General features: G+C 46.1%; 1 protein-coding gene across 2 annotated transcripts in view; it reads left to right on the forward strand.

The window, feature by feature from the left end:
• The window catches only part of sntb2 (syntrophin, beta 2), a 140,539-nt gene that overhangs the window by 74,988 nt on the left and 42,184 nt on the right, over positions 1 to 23,367 (forward strand). For both annotated transcript variants that reach the window (XM_061282206.1, XM_061282207.1), the window contains exons 3-5: positions 909 to 1,119; positions 17,485 to 17,627; positions 21,028 to 21,224. In XM_061282206.1, the coding sequence (XP_061138190.1) occupies positions 909 to 1,119; positions 17,485 to 17,627; positions 21,028 to 21,224 (551 nt within the window). The remainder of the gene's footprint in view (positions 1 to 908; positions 1,120 to 17,484; positions 17,628 to 21,027; positions 21,225 to 23,367) is intronic.

The raw sequence follows: 23,367 nt of genomic DNA on the forward strand, positions 1-23,367 counted from the left end.
GTACGACATCGGTTTTTCGCTATAATTCGGTATAATTCGAGGTAGTCTACCCTCACCCAAAGTTAAGGTTTCATGGGAATATTATCGTCATAATTCTCTGGACCATATATGATAATTGTTTAATGGTAGTTATTGATAGATCTTGAAGATGTCAAGTTATAGGTGCATAAGACTATGTTGTTCATGCATATAGCACGTTCATTGGGGAAGAGATGTTGTGTATTTTGGGCTAACTCAAATCCCGTGTTGTTGTGGTACGCCCTGTGAGCGCACTGTGAGTAAGGAATAAAGCAGTTATCATTCACGACCTATTCTTGCTATCTAAGGACCTGGAAAATAGTAAGGATATAACATATATCACGGGTCATTACGACGAGTTTGGTGGAGTTTTTACTGCTTCTTCCAACTCCTACCGCGCTGACTGTAACCTGACACTCTCTGGCTGTGTCTTGCCTCTTTTTTTTATTGTCGGACTCGGTGGACTCGGTCAAAATCAGCACCGAGTCCGAGTCCGGCAAAAATGACCGAGTCCGAACGAGTCCGAGTCCCCGAGTCCACAGCCCTGGTTAGCATACCGTACGTTCAGCCTGTTGTTGCCTATTGTATTGTTATTTTAAATTGCCTTTCAAGATGACATGTCTGTTCTTGGTGTTGGGTTTTATCAAATAAATGTATCACAAAAATGTGACTTATACTCCGGTTTGACTTGTATATGTCTTTTTCGTTTTTATTATGCATTTTATGGCTGGTCTGACGACTATAGTCTGGAAAATTTGGTAAATGAATTAACAAACATTTTTTTAGGGGGGGGGGGGGGTTCCTCTTTTGGCTCCCTAAGTTTATGGATTTGGAGATAGAAGGTTTCCGTATGGCACCAGATCATTTATTTTGCCTTTCTTCATTTTCAGACTGTTGGAGCTCCATTCCCCAGATGGACTGCACACAGTGGTACTTCGTTGTAAAGATGCCCCCACTGCCAACTCCTGGTTCACTGCCATCCACACCAACATTGCTGCCCTGCTCCCACAGACACTGGCTCACATAAATGCTTACTTGGGAGCCTCTACCTCCATCGCCACACAGCCTCACCTGAGACACATAGGGTGGTTGGCTGAACAGGTGTTTAAATTAACAAGAGTTCAATACTATTTTGCACACTGTTGATCTCAAATATTTATAATTATAATTATAATATTTATTTAATATTTGAATATTTATCACAGCAGGATCAGGATGAGAAGAATGCATTTTTTATAGAGTGAGCGGAAAATGTTACAAACTGGCTAGATCTTTTTTAGTGTAGAAACCTACTACTGTTCACTCTAGAGAGGAAACTGCATCCCCGCTTCGGCAAAAAAGGAGAACTGTGTCCTCACGTAAACACTACCAAGCAACTCCACATGTATTATACAGTCACCTGCGAAAAAGTATTTTCAAAATTAGCATGGCAGGGTGAGTAATGTTGCTGGTCCATTTTTATTGCTTGTTATATATACAGGGAACTGATAATCGCCTCATATTGTTGTGATGGTAATCTCCGTGGGATAGCAATGTAGGACAACTTTTGAGTTGCTGAGATGTTCTAGGATGCTCAGGGCAAAATGCTATACTCATAGAGCCACCCATCCATTGTCTGAACTGATTTATTCTTAATTATAGGCTAGTATGTAAAGAGGGTGGCGGTATGAAAGATCTGAAGAATAGGCTGTCAAAAGCAAGAGGCGCATTTATCAAACTTAAAAAGACCTGGAGCTCCAATGACATCTCAAGAAGAACCAAGCTAAACCTTTATAAGATGCTAGTAGTGCCAGTACTGCTGTATGGATGTGAAACGTGGAAAATGAATAAAGGCAATTGATGTGTTCCACAACTGATGCCTACAAAGAATACTCTCCATACATTGGCAAGACCACCTCAGCACTAAATACCTACTAGAAAGACCTGAAATGGAGCCGTTGAGTGAAGAAGTTAGGATGCGTAGATGGAAAATGATTGGACACATACGACGGCAGGAGCACAACGACTGCAACACAGCCGTGACCTGGGCACCAGAAGGAAAAAGAAGGAAAGGAAGACCGAAGACGACCTGGAGGCGTACTGTTGAGAAAGAAAGGAAAAAAGCAGGATGGAAGTCATGGTCCGAAGCGAGGACTGCAGCAGCTGACCGTGACAAGTGGAAGCGCTCTGTGAAGGCCTTATGTGCCACAAGGCACGAAGTGGAATAGAACCATAGACTAATATCGAACACACACAGTACACAATCAATACTTGATATGGGCAACATTTATTTTCTAATCTACAGCGAAATGTGTAAAGAAGGGTAGTAAACTATGATAATAATAATTAATAATAATAATTCATTAAATTTGTATAGCGCTTTTCTAGAACCCAAAGACGCTTACAGGGAACAAGGCAAAGACATACATGAGGGGGGGTGGGGAGAAAACAATCGGATAAACTTAAGAAGAGGAAACCAGTTATGGGTAGGGGAGGTCATAAGCTTGGGAGAAGAGGTAAGTTTTTAGACGGGACTTAAATATGGGGAGTGTGGGTGAGTCACAGACAGACTGGGGGAGAGAGTTCCAGAGTCGGGGTGATGTGCAGGAGAAGGCTCTGTCACCGAAGGATTTGAGTTTGGATTTTGGGACTGTCAGACGTGAAGTCTTGGAGGATCGGAGGGGACGGTTGGGGCAGTAGGGGACAAGGAGGTCGGATAGGTAAGTTGGAGCCAGGTGGTGAAGGGCTTTGAAGGTGAGGAGGAGTATCTTGAAGATGATACGCTCCTTCATGGGGAGCCAGTGAAGAGAGTGGAGAACAGGAGTGATGTGTTCACGGGACCGGGTGTGGGTAAGGAGGCGGGCAGCAGAGTTTTGGACTAGTTGAAGTCTATGGAGTGAGTGAGCAGTGATTCCAGTGAGAAGGGAGTTGCAGTAGTCAAGCCGGGATGAGATGAAGACGTGGATGAGAGATTCAGCGGCAGGGAGAGAAAGGCAGTGCCGGATTTTAGCAATGCGTCGGAGGTGGAAGTAGGAGGTCTTGACAACTGAGCTAACATGAGGTTGAAAGGACAGTGTGAGGTCAAAAATAACGGCAAGATTGTGTGCCAGAGGGGAGGGAGTGATGTTTGAGAAGTCAATGGTGAGTGTGATGGATCCAGTTTTATTAAGGGAGGATTTAGTGCCTATGAGGAGGAGCTCTGTTTTGTCACTGTTGAGTTTGAGAAAGTTGTGGGTCAGCTATGCTTTTATTGTAGAGAGGCAGGTTTCAAAATGGGTGAGGGAAGGGTTCCGGGTTTGTGTCGTATGTATATAGATCTGGGTGTCATCAGCGTAGCAGTGGAAGTCCAGATTGAGTTTGCGGATGACAGTACCAAGGGGAAAGAGGTAACAGATGAATAGGAGGGGGCCAAGAACTGAGCCTTGGGGGACCCCTTGTGTAACTGGGGAGAGGATGGATGTGTGACCGGAGAGAGAGAGGAACTGGTTTCTGTTGGTGAGGTAGGTTCCCTCTCCACCCCCTCCCTCCCCCCTCCCCGGCCGGGGAGGTGGTTAGGTGGTACCCATGCTGACAGCGGCTATCTGGATTCTCGTGGCCAATTCAGGATAGGGGAACTGCAGCTCAACCTCCTCGAAGAGCACTGCCAGGACAATTGAGGGCTCCTTTCGGCAGCCCTCTGCTGTGACATGGAGATCCACTTTTTATTTAATTGATTTTCATGTTGTATCATTTGTGCCCTCTCTGCATCCATTTCAACCTGGTGATCCTGAAAGGGGGATCCTTCCATCTGTGGTCCCTTCTCAAGGTTTCTCATTTTCCCCCTGCTAGGGGTTTTTAAGTTTTTCCTTGCCCTTTTGGGAGCTTAAGATCAGGGGATGCTTTGAGAATAATTGTCAATTTCTGTCTATGTGAAGCCCTTTGAGACTGCTTGTGATTTAGGGCTATACAAATAAACTTGACTTGACTTGACTAGGAGGTGAGCCAGTCGAGTGCAGTGCCCTCAACACCTAGTTGGCGCAGCCTTTGGAGAAGGATGGAATGGTTCACAGTGTCAAAGGCTGCGCTAAGGTCAAGTAGTAGTAGGATGTTGAGGGCACCAGAGTCTGCAGAAATGAGGAGATCGTTGGTGACTTTAACTAGAGCTGTTTCGGTGCTGTGAAGTGGGCGGAATCCGGACTGGAAGGGTTCATAGAGGTTGTTGGACTGGAGATGGGTGTGGAGTTGGGCGGAGACAATGCGTTCAAGGGTTTTGGAAAGGAATGAAAGGTTGGAGATGGGATGGTAGTTGGAGAGGTTGAGTGGGTCCAAGGTGGGCTTTTTGAGGATGGGGGTGATGGCTGCAAGTTTATAGACAGTGGGAAAGTGGCCAAGGGATAAAGACTGATTAAAAAGGGTGGTGAGGTAGGGGAGGAGGACAGGGAGGCAGGCCTTAGTTAAGGTCGTTGGAAGAGGGTCAAGAGAGCAGGTGGTTGTCTTGGATGAGGTAATGATGTCTAAGATAGTGGAGGAGTCAACAAGGGAGAAGGCAGTGAGAGAGGGAAAGGGCGGGCGGTCAGGAAGGGGGGGCAGGAGGGCAGGGGAGGAGGTTATTGATGGTGTCGGTCAGAGAACTGTTGATTTGGGCGATTTTGTTGTTAAAGTTGACAAGGAAGGAGTTACAGAGGGCGGGTGAGGAGGGTGGCTTGGTGACCGGTGGCTGGAGCCATTTGTTGAGGGTGGAGAACAGTATGCGGGGGTTTCAGTTGGTGTTATTAATGAGAGATGAGAAGTAAGCAGATTTGGCAGCAAGAAGAGCATCACGATAGGAGGAGATGTGTTGTTTAAAGGTTTCGGCATGGACGGTGAGGCGGGTTCTTTTGTAGAGGCGTTCGAGTTAACGGCCAGTTTGTTTCATGGTGCGGAGTTCCGGTGTGTACCAAGGGGCAGAGTTAGTGAATGTAACAGAGGAAGTTTTCCAGGGGGCTAGGGAATCAAGGGAGTCAGAAAGGATGTTGTTGAGCGTGGTGGCAAGGTCATCAGGGGAGGAAGAAGTGGGGTCGGAGGGAAGAGCAGAGGATAAGAGCTGGCAAAGCGTGATTGGGTTTACAGTCTTGATGTTGCGGTAGGAGATGGTGCGCTTTGTGGATTTATGAGGCGAGGGTAGAGGGGCGGAGAAGAGGATGCAGAGATGATCTGACAGTGGAAAGGTGAGAGGACGGGGGTTGGATGTGAGTGGAAAGGAGGAGCATACTATATCCAGGGTGTGGCCTTTGGTGTGGGTGGGGAAGTTGATGTGCTGGGTGAGATGAAAGCAGTCCAGAACGGAGATGAAGTCAGACGTCAGTGGAGCAGTTGGCTGGTCGACGTGGATGTGGAAGTCACCGATTAGTAGGAGGCGATGATGATGTAAGGATGAAGTGACTGATAACATTCTCGAGCAGGGATGGCCAACCCGCGGCTTGCGAGCCACATGCGGCTCCTTGCCTGGTTTCATGCGGCTCCTTGACGTTGATATCGTTTGTGTTTTTTTTGGGGGGGGGGGTTCTGTGTTCGCTTCGCTTGAGTTCAATACGGTATTTTCGTCAAACGCTGCGCGTTCGCTTCGCTTGAGTTCAATATGGTATTTTCGTCAAACGTGCATGCACATGAGGTGAAATCCCGCAAAGGAGGAGGGGCAAACCCATTCGAGGAAACAATTCGTGTCAGTTTCATTCTCAAAATAGCAGGGAAAACGTGGGCCATTTAAAACCGAGCAGGCGGGGGGGGGGGGGGGGTTAGTTCATGTGTGGTCATGTGTATGACGTGGCTCTTTGCGGTAACGCAGTAAAAAATGAGGCCCATTTAAAACCAAGCGGCCGGGGGGGGGGATTAGTTCATATGTGCTCATGTGTATGATGTGGCTCTTTGCGGTAACAGTGAAAAATGTGGCTCTTAATCTCTGACTGGTTGGCCACCCCTGTTCTAGAGGAACAAACTTGGGATTCGTCAAGATGGCATAACGAACAAATTGAAATTATTATGCATCGATTTTTAAGAAATTGTTGGACTGAGGTGTGGTGGTAGAGTGGGACGGGGTCTGATCACGTTGCAGATGAAAGCTACCGTATTTTCTGCACTATAAAATACATTGGATTATAAACCACACACAGTCTATGTGGTCCATTTCAGGTCCCGAGAGCTTGTGGATCCCAGGAACTTGAAGGTGTCTGTGGACGGAATAGCATTACTGAGGATCGTGAGGGGTGAAGGGTCTCTCCTGAAGTCCACTGTCATCTCCATGGTCTTGAGCGGGTTCAGCTCTAGGTGGTTTTGGCTGCACCAGTGGACCAGCCGCTCCACCTCCTGTCTGTACGCAGTCTCGTCACCGTCCCGAATCAGTCCGATGAGAGTGGTGTCATCTGCATACTTCAGAAGCTTCACAGAAGAGTCGCCTGAGGAGCAAATATTGGTGTAGAGACAGAAGAAGAGGACCCACCCCTGGGGGGCGCCAGTGCTGGTGGTCCGGGTGTCGAATGTGATAGTCCCCAGCCTCACATGCTGTCTCCTGTTGGTCAGAAAGCTGGTGATCCACTGACAGGTGGAGGCAGGCACCGCGAGCTGGATGAACTTCTGGTGGAGGATGTCGGGAACGATGGTGTTGAACGCCGATCTGAAGTCCACAAACAGGATCCTGGCGTACGTCCCTGGGGTGTCTAGGTACTGGTCCCATCCGCTTGTTTTTTTTTTTATATCTTATCTGGTGGCCGGGCCTTCGCCCATGGGGCCCGGCCGGGCACAGCCCGAAAAGGAAATGTGGGTCCCCCTTCCCATGGGCTCACCACCTGTGAGAGGGTGCAGTGCAAGCTGGGCGGCGGCCAAAGGCAGGGACCTTGGCGGTCTGATTCCCGGCTGCAGAAGCTGGCTCTTGGGACATGGAATGTCACCTGTCTGGCTGGAAAGGAGCCCGAGCTGGTGTGCGAGGCAGAAAAGTTCCGACTAGATATAGTCGGACTTGCCTCCACGCACAGTTTGGGTTCCGGTTCAAGCCCTCTCAAGAGGGGCTGGACTCTCTTCCACTCTGGAGTTGCCCACGGTGAGAGGCGTTGAGGAGGTGTGGGTATACTTATTGCCCCCCGGCTGGGCGCCTGCAAATTGGGGTTCACCCCGGTGAACGAGAGGGTAGCCTCCCTCCGCCTTCGGGTGGGGGGACGGGTCCTGACTGTTGTTTGTGTCGATGCACCAAACGGCAGCTCAGAGTACCCACCCTTCTTGGAGTCCCTGGAGGAAGTGCTGGAGAGCGCTCCTTCTGGGGACTCCATCGTTCTACTGGGTAAATCCAATGCTCACGTGGGCAATTACAGTGAGACCTGGAGGGGCGTGATTGGGAGGAACGGCCCCCCCGATCTGAACCCGAGCTGTGTTCTATTATTGGACTTCTGTGCTCGACACGGACTTTCTATAATGAACACCGTGTTCAAACATAAGGGTGTCCATGTGTGCACTTGGCACATGGACACCCTAGGCCGCAGTTCGATGATCGACTTTGTAGTCGTGTCATCGGATTTGCGGCCGCATGTTTTGGACACTCGGGCGAAGAGAGGGGCGGAGCTGTCAACTGATCACCACCTGGTTGGCTCCGATGGTGGGGGTAGATGCCGGTCCGATCTGGCAGACCCAAACGCTCTGTGAGGGTCTGCTGGGAACGTCTGGCGGAATCCCCTGTCAGGAAGAGCTTCAACTCCCACCTCTGGCAGAGCTTTTCCCACGTCCCGGGGGAGGCAGGGGACATTGAGTCCGAGTGGACCTTGTTCCGTGCCTCCATTGTTGAGGCAAGCGACCGGAGTTGTGGCCGTAAGGTCATTGGTGCCTGTCGTGGCGGCAATCCCCGAACCCGCTGGTGGACACCAGCAGTAAGAGATGCCGTCAAGCTGAAGAAGGAGTCCTATCGAGCCGTTTTGGCCTGCGGGACTCCGGAGGCAGCTGACAGGTACCGGATGGCCAAGCGGAACGCGGCTTCGGCGGTTGCGAAGCAAAAACCCGGACGTGGGAAAAGTTTGGCGAGGCCATGGAGAATGACTTCTGGACAGCTTCGAGGAAATTATGGTCCACCGTCCGGCGTCTCAGGAGGGGGAAGCAGTGCAACGTCAACACTGTTTACAGTGGAGATGGCGTGCTGCTGACCTCGACTCGGGACGCGGTGAGTCGGTGGGGAGAATACTTCGAAGACCTCCTCAATTCCACCGACACGCCTTCCATTGTGGAAGCAGGGCCTGGGGACTCTGAGGCGGACTCTCCAATCTCTGGGGTCGAAGTCACTGACTTCCCCTGGGGTGGATGAGATCCGCCCGGATTTCTTAAGGGCTCTGGATGTTGTGGGGCTGTCATGGCTGACACGTCTCTACAGCATCGCGTGGACATCGGGGACAGTGCTTCTGGATTGGCAGACTGGAGTGGTGGTTCCCCTCTTTAAGAAGGGGGACCGGAGGGTGTGTTCCAATTACAGGGGAATTACACTCCTCAGGCTCCCTGGTAAGGTCTATTCAGGGGTGCTGGAGAGGAGGGTCCGTCGGGAGGTTGAACCTCGGATTCAGGAGGAACAGTTGAATTCCTGTACGCAGAATCGCTCCCCGGTCTGCCCTTTCGCCCAGGGTGATGGCAGCTCAAGTTAGTGGCCAGCTGAGGAGACTGCCCCCGTAAGGGGCTGGTCTAGACGGTGTCTCTCCTCGTTTGCGTCTCCTGTGCTCTGAAGCTGAGTGACACTCTCGAGCGTGTCTTTAACATCAGTCTGGAGAAAGGTTTGGTGCCTCAGCTGTGGAAGATGTCATGCATCGTCCCTGTCCCCAAGAAACCGCGACCTCCGTTCGTCCTGGCCGTGGAACAGTGGACCAGCTCTTCACCCTCAGCAGGATCCTCGAGGGTGCATGGGAGTTCGCCCAACCAGTCCACATGTGTTTTGTGGACTTGGAGAAGGCGTTCGACCGTGTCCCTCGGGAGGTTCTGTGGGGGGTGCTTCGGGAGTACGGGGTACCGAGCCAACTGATAAGGGCTGTTCGGTCCCTGTATCACCGATGCATTTCCGGCAGTAAGTCGGATTCGTTCCCAGTGAGGGTTGGACTCCGCCAAGGCTGCCCTTTGTCACCGATTCTGTTCATAATTTTTATGGACAGAATTTCTAGGCGCAGCCGAAGCGTTGAGGGTGTCCGGTTTGGGGACCTCAGCATCGCGTCTCTGTTTTTTGCAGACGACGTGGTGCTGTTGGCTTCTTCAGGCTGTGATCTCCAGCTCTCACTGGAGCGGTTCGCAGCCGAGTGTGAAGCGGTCAGCACCTCCAAATCCGAGTCCATGGTCCTCGATCGGAAATGGGTGGAATGCCCTCTCCGGATCGGGAATGAGATCCTGCCCCAAGTGGAGGAGTTTAAGTATCTTGGGGTCTTGTTCACAAGTGAGGGGAGGATGGAGCGCGAGATCGACAGGCGGATCGGTGCAGCGTCGGCAGTAATGCGGACTCTGTACCGGTCCGTATAGGTAAAGAGAGAGCTGAGACAAAAGGCAAAGCTCTCAATTTACCGGTCGATTTACGCTCCTACCCTCACCTATGGTCACGAGCTATGGGTCGTGACCGAAAGAACGAGATCCCGGATACAAGCGGCCGAAATGAGTTTTCTCCGCAGGATGTCCGGGCTCTCCCTTAGAGATAGGGTGAGAAGTTCGGTCATCCGGGAGAGACTCGGAGTAGAGTCGCTGCTCCTCCAAGTTGAGAGGAGCCAGATAAGGTGGCTCGGGCATCTCATCAGGATGCCTCCTGGACGCCTTCCTGGGGAGGTGTTCTGGGCATGTCCCACCGGTAGGAGACCCCGGGGACGACCCAGGACGCGCTGGAGAGACTATGTCTCTCAGCTGGCCTGGGGAGAGGGAAGTCTGGGAGTCCCTCCTGAAGCTGCTGCCCCCGCGACCCGACCCCAGATAAGCGGAAGATGGATGGATGGATGGATGGATGGATGGATGGATGGATGGATGGATGGATGGATCTTACACATAAAATATTACACTACCAAATTTTACACTAAAAGCATGGGACGGGATAAGGTTGATCACCGGCTGCGGTCCAAGGCAGAGTGCCACCGTTAGTGGCAGTGTGGAGAGGGCGAGTCAGCTAAATGTCTTTTTTAACAGATTCAACAACACCTGCCTGTCTTCACCCTCGCCCCCTCCGGCCCCTTCTGCTCCCCAGTCTGCCCTTTCGCCCAGGGTGATGGCAGCTCAAGTGAGTGGCCAGCTGAGGAGACTGCCCCCGTAAGGGGCTGGTCTAGACGGTGTCTCTCCTCGTTTGCGTCTCCTGTGCTCTGAAGCTGAGTTACACTCTCCAGCGTGTCTTTAACATCAGTCTGGAGAAAGGTTTGGTGCCTCAGCTGTGGAAGATGTCATGCATCGTCCCTGTCCCCAAGAAACTGCGACCTGCGGAGCTAAATGACTTTATACCAGTTGCGCCGATTTCTCATATGATGAAGACTCTGGAGCGTTTGTTGCTTCACCACCTCAGGTTCGCCATGCTCACAATCCTCTACATATGCTTATCGGGAGAAGGTGGAGGTGGAGGATGCTGTTGCCTCTCTGCTTCATCACTCTCTCTTTCACCTGGACAAGGGAAAAGGGGCTGTGAGGATTACTTTCCTGAATTTCTCCAGTGCCTTTAACACCATTCACCCTGTGGTCCTGAGTGACAAGATGTTGGTGATGGGCATAAGGTCACACCAGAGGGCACGGATCATGGAATACCTGACTGGCAGACCTCAGTATGTGCGCATGGGAGGCTGCAAGTCAGGCAAGGTGATGAGCAGCATGGGAGGACCGCAGGGAATGGTGCTCTCTCATTTCCTGTTCATCCTGCACAACTTTGACTTCCAGGACAGTTCTGAGTTCTGTCATGTGCAGAAGTTTGCAGATGACACTGCTATTGTTGGGTGTATTAGAGATGGACGGGAGGAGGAGTACAGGGGCCCTGTTCGGCGCTTTGCTGATTCTTGTAGCTCCAACCACCTGCACCTAAACACCGCCAAGTCCAGGGAAATGATGGTGGACCTCAGGAGGCCCAGGCCTTGTCCTGAGCAGGTGACTATCAATGGAGACTATGTGGAGATAGCACAGACCTATAAATATCTTGGAGTGCTGTTGGATGACAAACTCAACTGGTCTGCGCATGTGAACGCTTTATGCAAAATAGGACAATGCTGACTGTATGTTTTTTCGTTCTGTTGTGGCGAGCGCCCTCTTCCTTGCGGTGGTGTGCTGGGGGGAATGGCGTCAAGAAGAGGGATGCCCCCCACCTGGACAAACTAGTGAGGAACGCGTGTTCTGTTGTGGGCAGGGAGCTACCTGATCTGGCGTCTGTGGCAGAGTAGCCGGTGTTGGCCAGGCTGCTGCCATCAAAGACAACCCCGAACACCCACTGTAGAGCACCGTCAGTGGGCGGATGAGCAGATTCAGTGATAAGGCTGTTGACATAGTCTTGCTCCATGGAGAGACTTCAGGGTTCCTTCCTTCCCTATGCCGTGAGACCTTATAACTCGTCACGGGCTTGGGGCGCGCTCACGGTTGTGACACTTTATTTTTATTTATTTGATTTATTAATCTATTTCCTATTTCCTTATTCATTCATATTAAGCCATCTCCTGTTACCAATGTTAGTATTGTCTATCTGTTTATTTATCTATGTATTTCTGTATTTACCCCTGGGTATGAATAAATCGGTGTGTATCCATCCATCCATCTTCTGCATCGCTTGTCCCCACTGGGGTCGCAGCCGTGCTGGAGCCTATCCCAGCAGTCATCGGGCAGTAGGTGGGGGACACCCTCTTCTGGTTCCCAGCCAATTGCAGGGCACACAGAGATGAACAACCATCCACACTCCCACACCCACGGCCAATTTGGATGTTTTGGGGAGGAAACCGGAGTTCCCGGAGGAAACCCGCACGGGGAGAAAATGCAAACTCCACACATGGAGGGTCTCTCTCTCTCTCTCTCTCTCTCTCTCTCTCTCTCTCTCTCTCTCGCTCTCACTCTCTCGCTCTCTCGCTCTCTCGCTCTCTCTGTCTCTCTGTCTCTGTCTCTCTCTCAATACTTTCTCACAGCACTGCATATTGTACATGGATGAGAATAGAACATCACACACAATAAATCAACCCAAAAAGCCTTTTTACCATGAAAATCTTTATGCTCCCGGTATTTACACTTGTAGCAGCCCTTGGAATCTATATAAACGGTGTTGCTGTCTACTGATGTAAATCTTTATTTCGGCTGTTTCACGAGCACTGCAAAACTAAAAACATAGAAAATGGTCCGTATCAAAATCCGAGTAAAGTTCATATTACATTTTCCAATTATAAAGAATTCATACATTTACACATTTGCTTTTCCATGTATAATGCGCAAAATTTAACTAATTTATTGTCCTAAAATCTGGGGTGCGCATTATACATGGGTACAAAATCATGGTACAACAAAACCAACAACAGGACTGACCGACAAAGACGTGGAACAAAAAGACAGGGTGACATTACCAAAGACAGGAACAGAAACCAAACAGAGATTATGACAGTAACACATGCAATGATCCGACGGTGAGCGAGGGGCAGACAGGACTTAAATACAAAATACGTTACATTGATTGAGGTGACACAGGAAGGGAGGGGCGACGCGAACAGAAACTATGGCAACCTAGACACATAGCAAAACTGGGGAAAAGACATGACAAATCTCCCTCGAAATAAAACTTGAAATCACCTTTCTTCTTGTTTGTTGTCAATCGCGCATCGCATTCAGCCATCCTGCCCAACACACAGCCAGTAAAATTCATAATTGACGACACATCGTTTGATGCAATGGTGCAATCCTTGATGGTGTGTTATTGTCAAATATCGTTTGTTTTTTAATCTCCATCGCAGACCGGATATCATACGGAGGCCGCCATGACAATATGCACAGAACTGATGCGCAAGACACGTCAGCTATATAAAGAGCAAGAGTTCAGTTCTCTACCTATTAGTTTCAATTCACAGTTTAATTAGCATTTTCAATCAGCAAATAACAAAATGCGTATTACAGGTAATATTTTATTTCACAACACTTTGCCTTGTTCCTTTCTTCTCTGCTGTTCACTTCAAACACGCTCCATACGAACACAATGCTCTCGTATCAGACGCTTGCTCGATCACCTGCTCGTTTGCTCTCACAATGTACCCTACACAAATCCGAAACATTTGTTGCGGCTCCGAGTCACGACGTGGGGCAAGTTTTGGTTTCCAAGGGTTTTTATTCCTCTTCAACTTCTCCCATACAGAGCCGCCTTTTTCACATGTCCGCACGTCACTTTCCTCTCTTTTCATTTTAACCTAACTGATCGCAATGGTGACTTTCTGGGCAGTCGGAGAAATCAACGCCAACAAAAAAAATACATCCAGCCTAGTTAAGAAATCACCAGAAAGATCACCATGACAATTGTGAACACACAGAAAGATAATGAATAACTATTAGCTGGGATTTGGGAGCTTAAGATCAGGGGATGCTTTGAGAATAATTGTTAATTTCTGTCTATGTGAAGCCCTTTGAGACTGCTTGTGATTTAGGGCTATACAAATGAATTTGACTTGACTTGACTTAACTGGAACATCACTCAAATGTTGTTGATCCCGTTGAGAGTCTCACATATTTCTTCGCTATCGAGTTTGCTAGCGCATACGCAGTGATACTGACCGGCAGAATAACATCAAGTTGTTCCCAAAGATGATCTTTTTTCCGAAATAATTTTACGTTTACGGACTTACCGTATTTTCCAGGCTATAAGGCGCACCTGAAAACCCTAACATTTTCTCAAAAGCCGACTTATAGTCCGGTGCGCCTTATATATGGATCAATTGATGAATTTGTTGATCCATACTGGTTGTACACAGTGCTCTGCCAAAATGTTTTAGTACGTTTTAGTACGACTAGTAAATTACAAGGTCGGATCGCTTCCCAACATTACGGTAACTGTAGTCAGGGGGCGTCACCGAATAGCTGTTGTACCCGCGAGGCTATTTCATTTCAAAATAGGCTGCTCCGTTAATGTTTCGAGTAAATTTACGGATTGATATGGAAGGGAAACATAGGTAAGCAGTACCAATGTGTTAGATCGAACTTTAGTCAGTTCCGATCATTTTATAGGAGATCGTTTGAGAAACGCGATTGTTTACACTTTGCTGAGGCTCATGGGAGATTGCGAGCTGAGGCTCATGGGATTTTGCGGATGGCTAATGCTATAACGATAGCTGCTATACGCACCAAGCTATTTCATGTCAAAATAGGCTGCTCTGTTAATGTTTCCAGTAAATCTACGGATCGATATGGAAGGGAAACATAGGTAAGCAGTACCAATGCGTTAGGTCGAACTTTAGTCAGTTCCGATCATTTTATAGGAGATTGTTTGAGAAACGCGATTGTTTACACTTTGCTGAGGATCATGGGATTTTGCGGATGGCTAATGCTATAACGATAGCTGCTATACGCAGCAAGCTATTTCATGTCAAAATAGGCTCCTCTGTTAATGTTTCGAGTAAATCTACGGATCAATATGGAAGGGAAACATAGGTAAGTAGTACCAATGCGTTAGATCGAACTTTAGTCAGTTCCGATCATTTTATAGGAGATTGTTTGAGAAACGCGATTGTTTACACTTTGCTGAGGCTCATGGGAGCTTGCGAGCAGAGGCTCATGGGATTTTGCGGATGGCTAATGCTATAACGATAGCTGCTATACGCAGCAAGCTATTTCATGTCAAAATAGGCTGCTCTGTTAATGTTTTGAGTAAATCTACGGATCGATATGGAAGCAAAACATAGGTAAGTAGTACCAATGCGTTAGATCAAACTTTAGTCAGTTCCGATCATTATATAGGAGATCGTTTGAGAAACGCGATTGTTTACCATTTGCTGAGGCTCATGGGAGATTGCGAGCTGAGGCTCATGGGTTTTTGCGGATGGCTAATGCTATAACGATAGCTCCTATACGCAGCAAGCTATTTCATGTCGAAATAGGCTGCTCTGTTAATGTGTCGAGTAAATCTACGGATTGATATGGAAGGGAAACATAGGTAAGTAGTACCAATGCGTTAGATCGAACTTTAGTCAGTTCCAATCATTTTATAGGAGATCGTTCGAGAAACGCGATTGTTTACAGAGGGCTCGTCACCCAACCCTAGTCAACCTCAGTTTGTTGCAGTATAGCTTCTATTTTATGCGCCTTATAGTCCGGTGCGCCTTATATATGGACAAAGTTTTAAAATAGGCCGTTCATTGAAGGTGCGCCTTATAACCCGGTGCTCCTAATAGGGCGGAAAATACGGTAAGTAGGAGTCAAAATTTGGGTGCGTATTATACATGGGTACAGGCTTTTTTTCCATTTTTAGGGTGCGTTTTATACATGAGGGCGTATTATACATGGAAAATTACGGTAATCAATTTTCCAAACAAGAGTCAATACAACGAACACACAGTGCCACATAGAATATTGAACCAATTGCACTCAACAAACTTGTGCCCATAAATTGAATGAACCTATAATAAACCATATATAGTATATTGTGCTTCTTTTTTACCTGCTTGTATACTCTTCGCTACCTGGTAACCACGACAACTCCTCTTCTGTATAGTGCACAAACGTAAAAGGTAAAGACCCAATGATTGTCACACACATATCTGGGTGTGGTGAAATTTGTCTCTGCATTTAACCCATCCCCGAAGGTGCTCCCTTGTGAGAAGGTGAGCAGCAGCTGTGCCGCGCCCGGGAATCATTTGGTGATCTAACCCCCCAATTCCAACCCTTAATGCTGAGTGCCAAGCAGGGAGGCAATGGTCCCATTTTTATAGTCTTTGGTATGACCCGGCCAGGGTTTGAACCTACCGTATTTTGCGCCCTATTAGGCGCACCGGGGTATAAGGCGCACCTTCAATGAACGGCCTATTTTAAAACTTTGTCCATATATAAGGCGCACCGGACTATAAGGCGCATAAAATAGAAGCTTTACTGCAACAAACTGAGGTTGACTAGGGTTGCGGTATGCACCCACTAGCCAATAACCAACGAGCCCTCTGTAAACAATCGCGTTTCTCGAACGATCTCCTATAAAATGATTGGAACTGACTAAAGTTCGATCTAACGCATTGGTACTACTTACCTATGTTTCCCTTCCATATCGATCCGTAGATTTACTCGAAACATGAACAGAGCAGCCTATTTTGACATGAAATAGCCTCGCGTGTATAGCAGCTATCGTTATAGCATTAGCCATCCGCAATTTCCTATGAGCCTCAGCTCGCAATCTCCCATGCGCCTCAGCAAAGTGTAAACAATCGCGTTTCTCAAATGATCTCCTATAAAATGATCAGAACTGACTAAAGTTCGATCTAACGCATTGGTACTACTTACCTATGTTTCCCTTCCATATCGACCCGTAGATTTACTCGAAACATGAACAGAGCAGCCTATTTTGGCATGAAATAGCCTCGCGCGTATAGCAGCTATCGTTATAGCATTAGCCATCCGCAAAAACCCATGACCCTCAGCTCGCAATCTCCCATGAGCCTCAGCAAAGTGTAAACAATCGCGTTTCTCAAACGATCTCCTATAAAATGATCAGAACTGACTAAAGTTCGATCTAACGCATTGGTACTACTTACCTATGTTTCCCTTCCATATCGATCCGTAGATTTACTCAAAACATTAACAGAGCAGCCTATTTTGACATGAAATAGCTTGCTGCGTATAGCAGCTATCGTTATAGCATTAGCCATCCGCAAAATCCCATGAGCCTCTGCTCGCAATCTCCCATGAGCCTCAGCAAAGTGTAAACAATCGCGTTTCTCAAACGATCTCCTATAAAATGATCAGAACTGACTAAAGTTTGATCTAACGCATTGGTACTACTTACCTATGTTTCCCTTCCATATCGATCCGTAGATTTACTCGAAACATTAACGGAGCAGCCTATTTTGAAATGAAATAGCCTCGCAGGTACAACAGCTGTTCGGTGACGCCCCCTGACTACAGTTACCGTAATGTTGGGAAGCGATGCGACCTTGTAATTTACTAGTCGTACTAAAACGTACTAAAACATTTTGGCAGAGCACTGTGTACAACCAGTATGGATCAAAAAATTCATCACTTATCCATATATAAGGCGCACCGGACTATAAGCCGCACTGTTGACTTTTGATAAAGATTTAGGTTTTTAGGTGCGCCTTATAGGGCGGAAAGTACAGTACAACCTTCCAGTCTCAGGGCGGACACTCTACCACTAGGTCACTGAGCTGAAATCGAAGTTGGCATGTGATGACACTTTATATTATTTCCGTGGCACGCGGCCATACCTAGCTGCTCTGCTGGCCACTTTCTCTTTTGACAATACGTGACACTGGAAATGTTTTGGTTTTAGAACAGGCTATTGTAAAGCAATATTAAATCTCCCAAATCCTGCTGATCTTGTTGAATGCTCCTTAGGTTCAGCTTGAAGGTGGACGACAGCAGTATAGACCGGTCGTCATGGCACTTACAGAAAAGGACATTCTGCTTTTTGAGTCTGTGCCATGGGGGAGAGAATCCTGGGCGATGCCACTGCTCACACACCCACTGCTGGCAACAAGGTAGGACTATTTGGAACAATATTTTGATGCGTCTACCGACTCCTTCATTATTCACAACATCCCATAAAAAAGTAAGGGTATAGATAAGGAGACCCACACTAAGTTTGCCTTGCAAAATCCATTTTAAAAAGAAAATCTCCACATCTACATTCAGCAAGAAAGTTGTACCTCGACCAGTGAGGTTGAGATAGAGCAGGGTCCATCAGGTGGCTTGCATACTCAAAGGCTGCATGCGCTGTAACTCGGTCCATTTTCCACACAATATTTGTAATAGTAATTAAAATTAATGAGCTTTGACAATAGTGTCATCCACCCACCAGTGATGACTGTCATAGTGTGTTGTGCAATATTGCAATACCGTTTTTTTCCGTGTATAGTGCGCCCCCATGTATAGTACGCACCCCTAAAAATGGCATGCTGATGCTGGAAAAAAGCTTGTACCCATGTATAATACGCACCCAATTTTTATGAATTCTTTTTAAAAAAAAAATTAATTTTTTTTTTGTTTTGTTTTTTTTAAGTCCCAATGATCGTCACACACGCAGGGAGGCAATGGGTCCCATTTTTATAGTCTTTGGTATGGTCTTAACTAGGCTGGATGTAATTTTTTTTGTTGGCGTTGATTTCTCCGACTGCCCGTAAACGCACCACCGCGCTCCGTGCGCATGGAGCGTGTTTGAAGTGAACAGCAGAGAAGAAAGGAACAAGGCAAAGTGTTGTGAAATAAAATATTACCTGTAATACGGATTTAGGTAGAGAACTGAACTCTCGCTCTTTATATAGCTGACGTGTCTTGCTCATCCGTTCTGCGCATCTGTAATGGCGGCCTCCGTATGATATCCGGTTTGCGTGTGTGCGAGAGCGAGAGAGAGAGAGGGAGAGAGCGCGAGAGAAAACGCTCAACCGTAGCGCGCCGCCGACCGCCCAACTGCACCGCGCTGGTCGATTAGTGTGACAGAGCCGTCGCTGAAATTTAGAAGATATTTTTAAAGTCCTGATGTACTTTCTAAAATTTAAGTGGACCTCAGTGCGCACTGCGCAGGGAGCTTAATTTGGTGCGGTCGCGCAACCGCAGCGCGCCGGGCGCTCACTGTCGCATTGCTTAAAGAGCGCCTTTGTGTTTTAGGATGAACAGCAGAGACCAAAGGAACAAGGCAAAGTGTTGTGAAATAAAATATTACCTGTAATACGCATTTTGTTATTTGCTGATTGAAACTGCTAATTAAACTGTGAATTGAAACTAATAGGAAGAAAACAACTCTCGCTCTTTATATATAGCTGACGTGTCTTGCGCATCCGTTCTGTGCATTTTATTTCACAACACTTTGCCTTGTTCCTTTCTTCTCTGCTGTTCACTTCAAACACGCTCCATGCGACCGCAATGCTCTCGTATCAGACGCTTGCTCGATCACCTACCTGCTCGTTTGCTGTCCCGTGCGCGCACGAAGCGCGGTGGTGCGTTTATGGGCAGTCGGAGAAATCAACGCCAACAAAAAAAATTACATCCAGCCTAGTTAAGACCATACCAAAGACTATAAAAATGGGACCCATTGCCTCCCTGCGTGTGTGACGATCATTGGGACTTAAAAAAAAAAAAAAAAAAATTTAAAAAAAAAAATTTTTTTTTTTTTTTTTTGTACCCATGTATAATGCGCACCCCAGATTTTAGGACAATAAATTAGTAAAATTTTGCGCACTATACACGGAAAAAAACGGTATATATTGTAAAAAACACCTTCTGAACAATATAACCGTCCATCATTTGTACTTTAATGTGTGTATTTATTTAGCTATGTTGCTACACTGTATCATCTGATATTTTCAGTTCAAGGAGCCGAGAAGGTAGGACGCTCTCTGTTCTGCTCTCAAGGTTGAGAGATAACGACATACAGACATGCAAAATGCAATTTACTAAATACAAACTAACTTCTGCGATTGGCTGGTAACCAGTTCAGGGTGTCTCCCGCCTACTGCCCGATGACTGTTGGGATAGGCTCCAGCTTGTCTGCAAGCCCCATGGGGACAAGCATTGCAGATAATGGATGGATAAAAACTAACTTTATTTGGACAAGGGAAGAGCAAAAGAAGAAAACTTTGGAGCAATGGGGCCAAAAAATTGGCCCCGTTGGTACGTATATCTAACAGCCCAGTGGTGCACTGGTTAGCACATCTGTCTCACAGTTCAAAGGTGCAAAGTTTGATTCTTATGTTTGCATGGTCTCCCTATGCCTGTGTCCGTTTCCTCTGGGAATTCCGGTTTTCCCGCCACATTCCAATGAGAGGCGTGGTAGACCAATTGACCCCCCCAAATTATCCATAGGTGTGAGTTTGAGTATGAATGATTGTTTGCCTCTGTGTGCCCTGCGTTTGACAACCAGTTCAGAGTGTACCCCGCCCACTGCTCAAACACAGCTGGAATAGGTCCAGCACGCCCGACGACCCTTGTCAGGATTAGCAGTTTGGCACATGGATGAATGTAACAGCAAAAGACCTACAACAGAAAGTTGGCCATGTTGAATTTCCTTTAAAAATCAGCGTAACTTTGACTGAAAGATGTTGTAACATTAATCACATGATCCTATTTTGTCAAACTTTTGCAGTGTCTAAATAATTGAGTCTAGGCCCGAAATAATCCACAAAGTAATGTTTCAATTTACCGGTAGCACCACCAACTGCATACAGGAAATAAATGTTTTATTCTTTGATATTTTTCTCCCAACAGGTTAAACTCCCCTACTTTGTATTTGCTCGGAAACTACCTTTTTTGGAGTTAAAGAATGACATTTTTGAGCTTTTGCAAAAAATGATGTTGCCGTGACAACGCACAAGTAAAACAAATCTTAATTTGGAGGGTTTGCATAGTTATCAAGCCTGGCGAAATCAACAATATTTTGTTAGTTCATCTTGTGTTTGCAAAGAAATTCTTCATTCGTGCCCCATAAAAATGTTCAATGAAAAAGCCCTGGTTCTATGTTTCATCAAAAACCACAAAAAGTTAGAGGCAAAAGTAACAGTCCAAGACCTACCAAAAAAGTCTCTTGAAGCCATATGACAAACTTAACAGGAGGTCCGCCATTTTGAATTTTCATTCAAATTTGCTCACATTTCTACCATTTTAAAGCAATCCTCCAAGAGATTTCATTCAGTTATGATTGTGGGTTTTTTTTATTTTAAGATGTTCAAGTTGTCAAGTAGTAAATCTGAAGTCTTTTTTTTTGTCAAACACTGTTTTCAGTGGCATCGTGCTGTTTAGCAAGAAAAAAAGGGAGTGAGGTTTCTCACTGAAGCTTGATTTGCAGAAAATCACAAATTCAATTAAATTAGCAATATCTGTCAGGAAAATCACGTTTCTAAAAAGTCTAAAAAGAAATGACAGATCTATTTGCATATTTCTATCTAGACTGGTGCATTCTGGGAGTGTCCGTGGCTCTCCTGCACAGAGTTCTGACCTGGTGTTTGCTACTCGGACCGGCACAGGACAAGGAATCAAATCACACATTTTTCGTGTGGAGACCCATTGGGATCTGTCTTCATGGACAAGAGCCCTAGTACAAGGTGCACATTCCGCTGCAGAACTCATCAAAGAAGTCTCTATTGGTAAGTGTGAATCCTTCGCCTGTGAATGAAATCCTAAATGAGAATATTTCAGAGTTGCCTATCAAAACTAAGCACAGAAAATCAACACAGGGTTTGTATAATCAAAAACTGTTGCTACGGGCCATAATGCATCGTGGCCGTTTAACTCTGTTGTTATTGTTAGTCTGAGCTCTCCACTTGTTTCTCCATGATAACCGTATTTTCCGGACTAAAATCAGCGATAAAATGCACAATAAAGTGAAAAAAACATATATAAGTCGCACCGGAGTATAAGTCCCATTTTGGGGTAAATTTATTTGACAAAATTCAACACCAAGAACAGACATGAACCAGCAACAACAGGCTAAACGATACGGTATGCCAACGTGACATAAACACAAACGAGGAGCTGAGAACGGGCATGACGTAACATTAACAGTTATCCAAATAACTATAACACAACCTTTATCATCTTTATCAAACCATCTGTGTCACTCCAAATCATTAAATCCATCGATCGTCCTTTATGTAAACAATGCCGCGTGTGCGCTGCGCCGCTGACATCGAACTCGTTGTCAGTTGCAATTCAAATTATTCCACAGGCCCATGTAACGATATATAAGGTATATATCAAATAATTATTATATAAACAACAATATTATCAAACCATGTGTCACTCCAAATCATTAAAACCACTGATCAAAATCTTTATCCTTTATGTAAACATCGCCGCGTGTGCGCCGCGCCGCTGACGTCGGACTCGTCGTGAGTTGCAGTTCAAATTATTCCACAGGCCCATATAACGGTATATAAAGTATATATCAAATAACTATTATATAAAAAACAATCTTACCAAACCATCTGTGTCATTCCAAATCATTAAATCCATCGATCAAAATCTTCGTCCTTTATGTAAACAACGCCGCATGTGTGCAACCGCAGTTGCAGTTCAAATTATTTCACAGGCCCATATAATTATAAACAAAAATTTTATCAAACTATCTGTGTCACTCCAAGTCATTAAATCCCGTGATCGAATCCTTCATCCTTTATGTAAACAACACCGCGTGTGCGCCGCGCTGCTGACGTCAGTTGCAGTTCAAATTACAGTAATCCCTTGCTACATCGCGGTTCGTTTATCACATTTTCACTACATCGCGGATTTTTTCCCCCAAATTAAAAAAAAAAAAGATTCAAAATAAAACTTTTAAGTTGAGGAATTATGGCACAAATGTTGCCCACTCGTCAGCAGAAGGCCGGGAGTGCCCATACACTTGCAGTGCAAAATTGTTATAATAATAAGAGTTCTAAAAACACATTTAAGAGTTTTAGACCTTGTTTTACAAAAATTGTTATAATAAAAAAAGTTCTAAAAACATATTTACAGGATGTACACTTGTACCTTGTTATTACAATTGTTATAATAATAAAAGCTGTTCTAAAGAGATATTTACAGTGTTTGTTAAGAATTCTCCATGTTATTTAGTATATTATTCAGCCGTGCTTTGATTTGAGGTAGGGTGCTTTATTTTGAAGGCTGTTTTCAGATGATACCATTTCAAATAATTAAATCTCCTGACTCTGGAAGTCAAAGATTGGAACTCATTGTCAGTGAGGCTCCAATTATTCCACTGCCATAGTGCACCCTCATGCGGTTTAAAGTGAAAAGAACATGTGAAGTGATCAACTACACAAGTAAGTATAATGTGTTAATGATCAAGTAAAAATTTGTGAATAATTTCACATATAAGTTGCTCCTGAGTATAAGTCGCCCCCCCACCCAAACTATGAAAAAAGAACGGGACTTATTCTCCGAAAAATACGGTACAAATTGGTGTCAGGTGTTGCCACCAGCCACACTGATTAGACCCACCAAAGAATGAGCGTGCGAGCGTGTTTAGACAGCCAAAACCATAGTAGAGCTCTACTATCACCTACCGCCAATTCACACATCAATTTTATAGCCTTCCTCTGTTGCCATGAGGAGGGATCGTAACAGTTGTGCTTGAATATCATCCAACAACTACAGCAAATCAGGGCACTTCAAAGAAAATGTAGTGATTCTTGGACTCACAGTAGTATTTGTGTACGAGTTCTTTAGAAAATGAACATTATTCACTCGTGATACTTGAACCAATCACTTGTAGGAGCGTTTGTCGTGTCT

The sequence above is a fragment of the Syngnathus typhle genome, linkage group LG7 (genome assembly GCF_033458585.1).
Source record: "Syngnathus typhle isolate RoL2023-S1 ecotype Sweden linkage group LG7, RoL_Styp_1.0, whole genome shotgun sequence".
NCBI lineage: Eukaryota > Metazoa > Chordata > Actinopteri > Syngnathiformes > Syngnathidae > Syngnathus > Syngnathus typhle.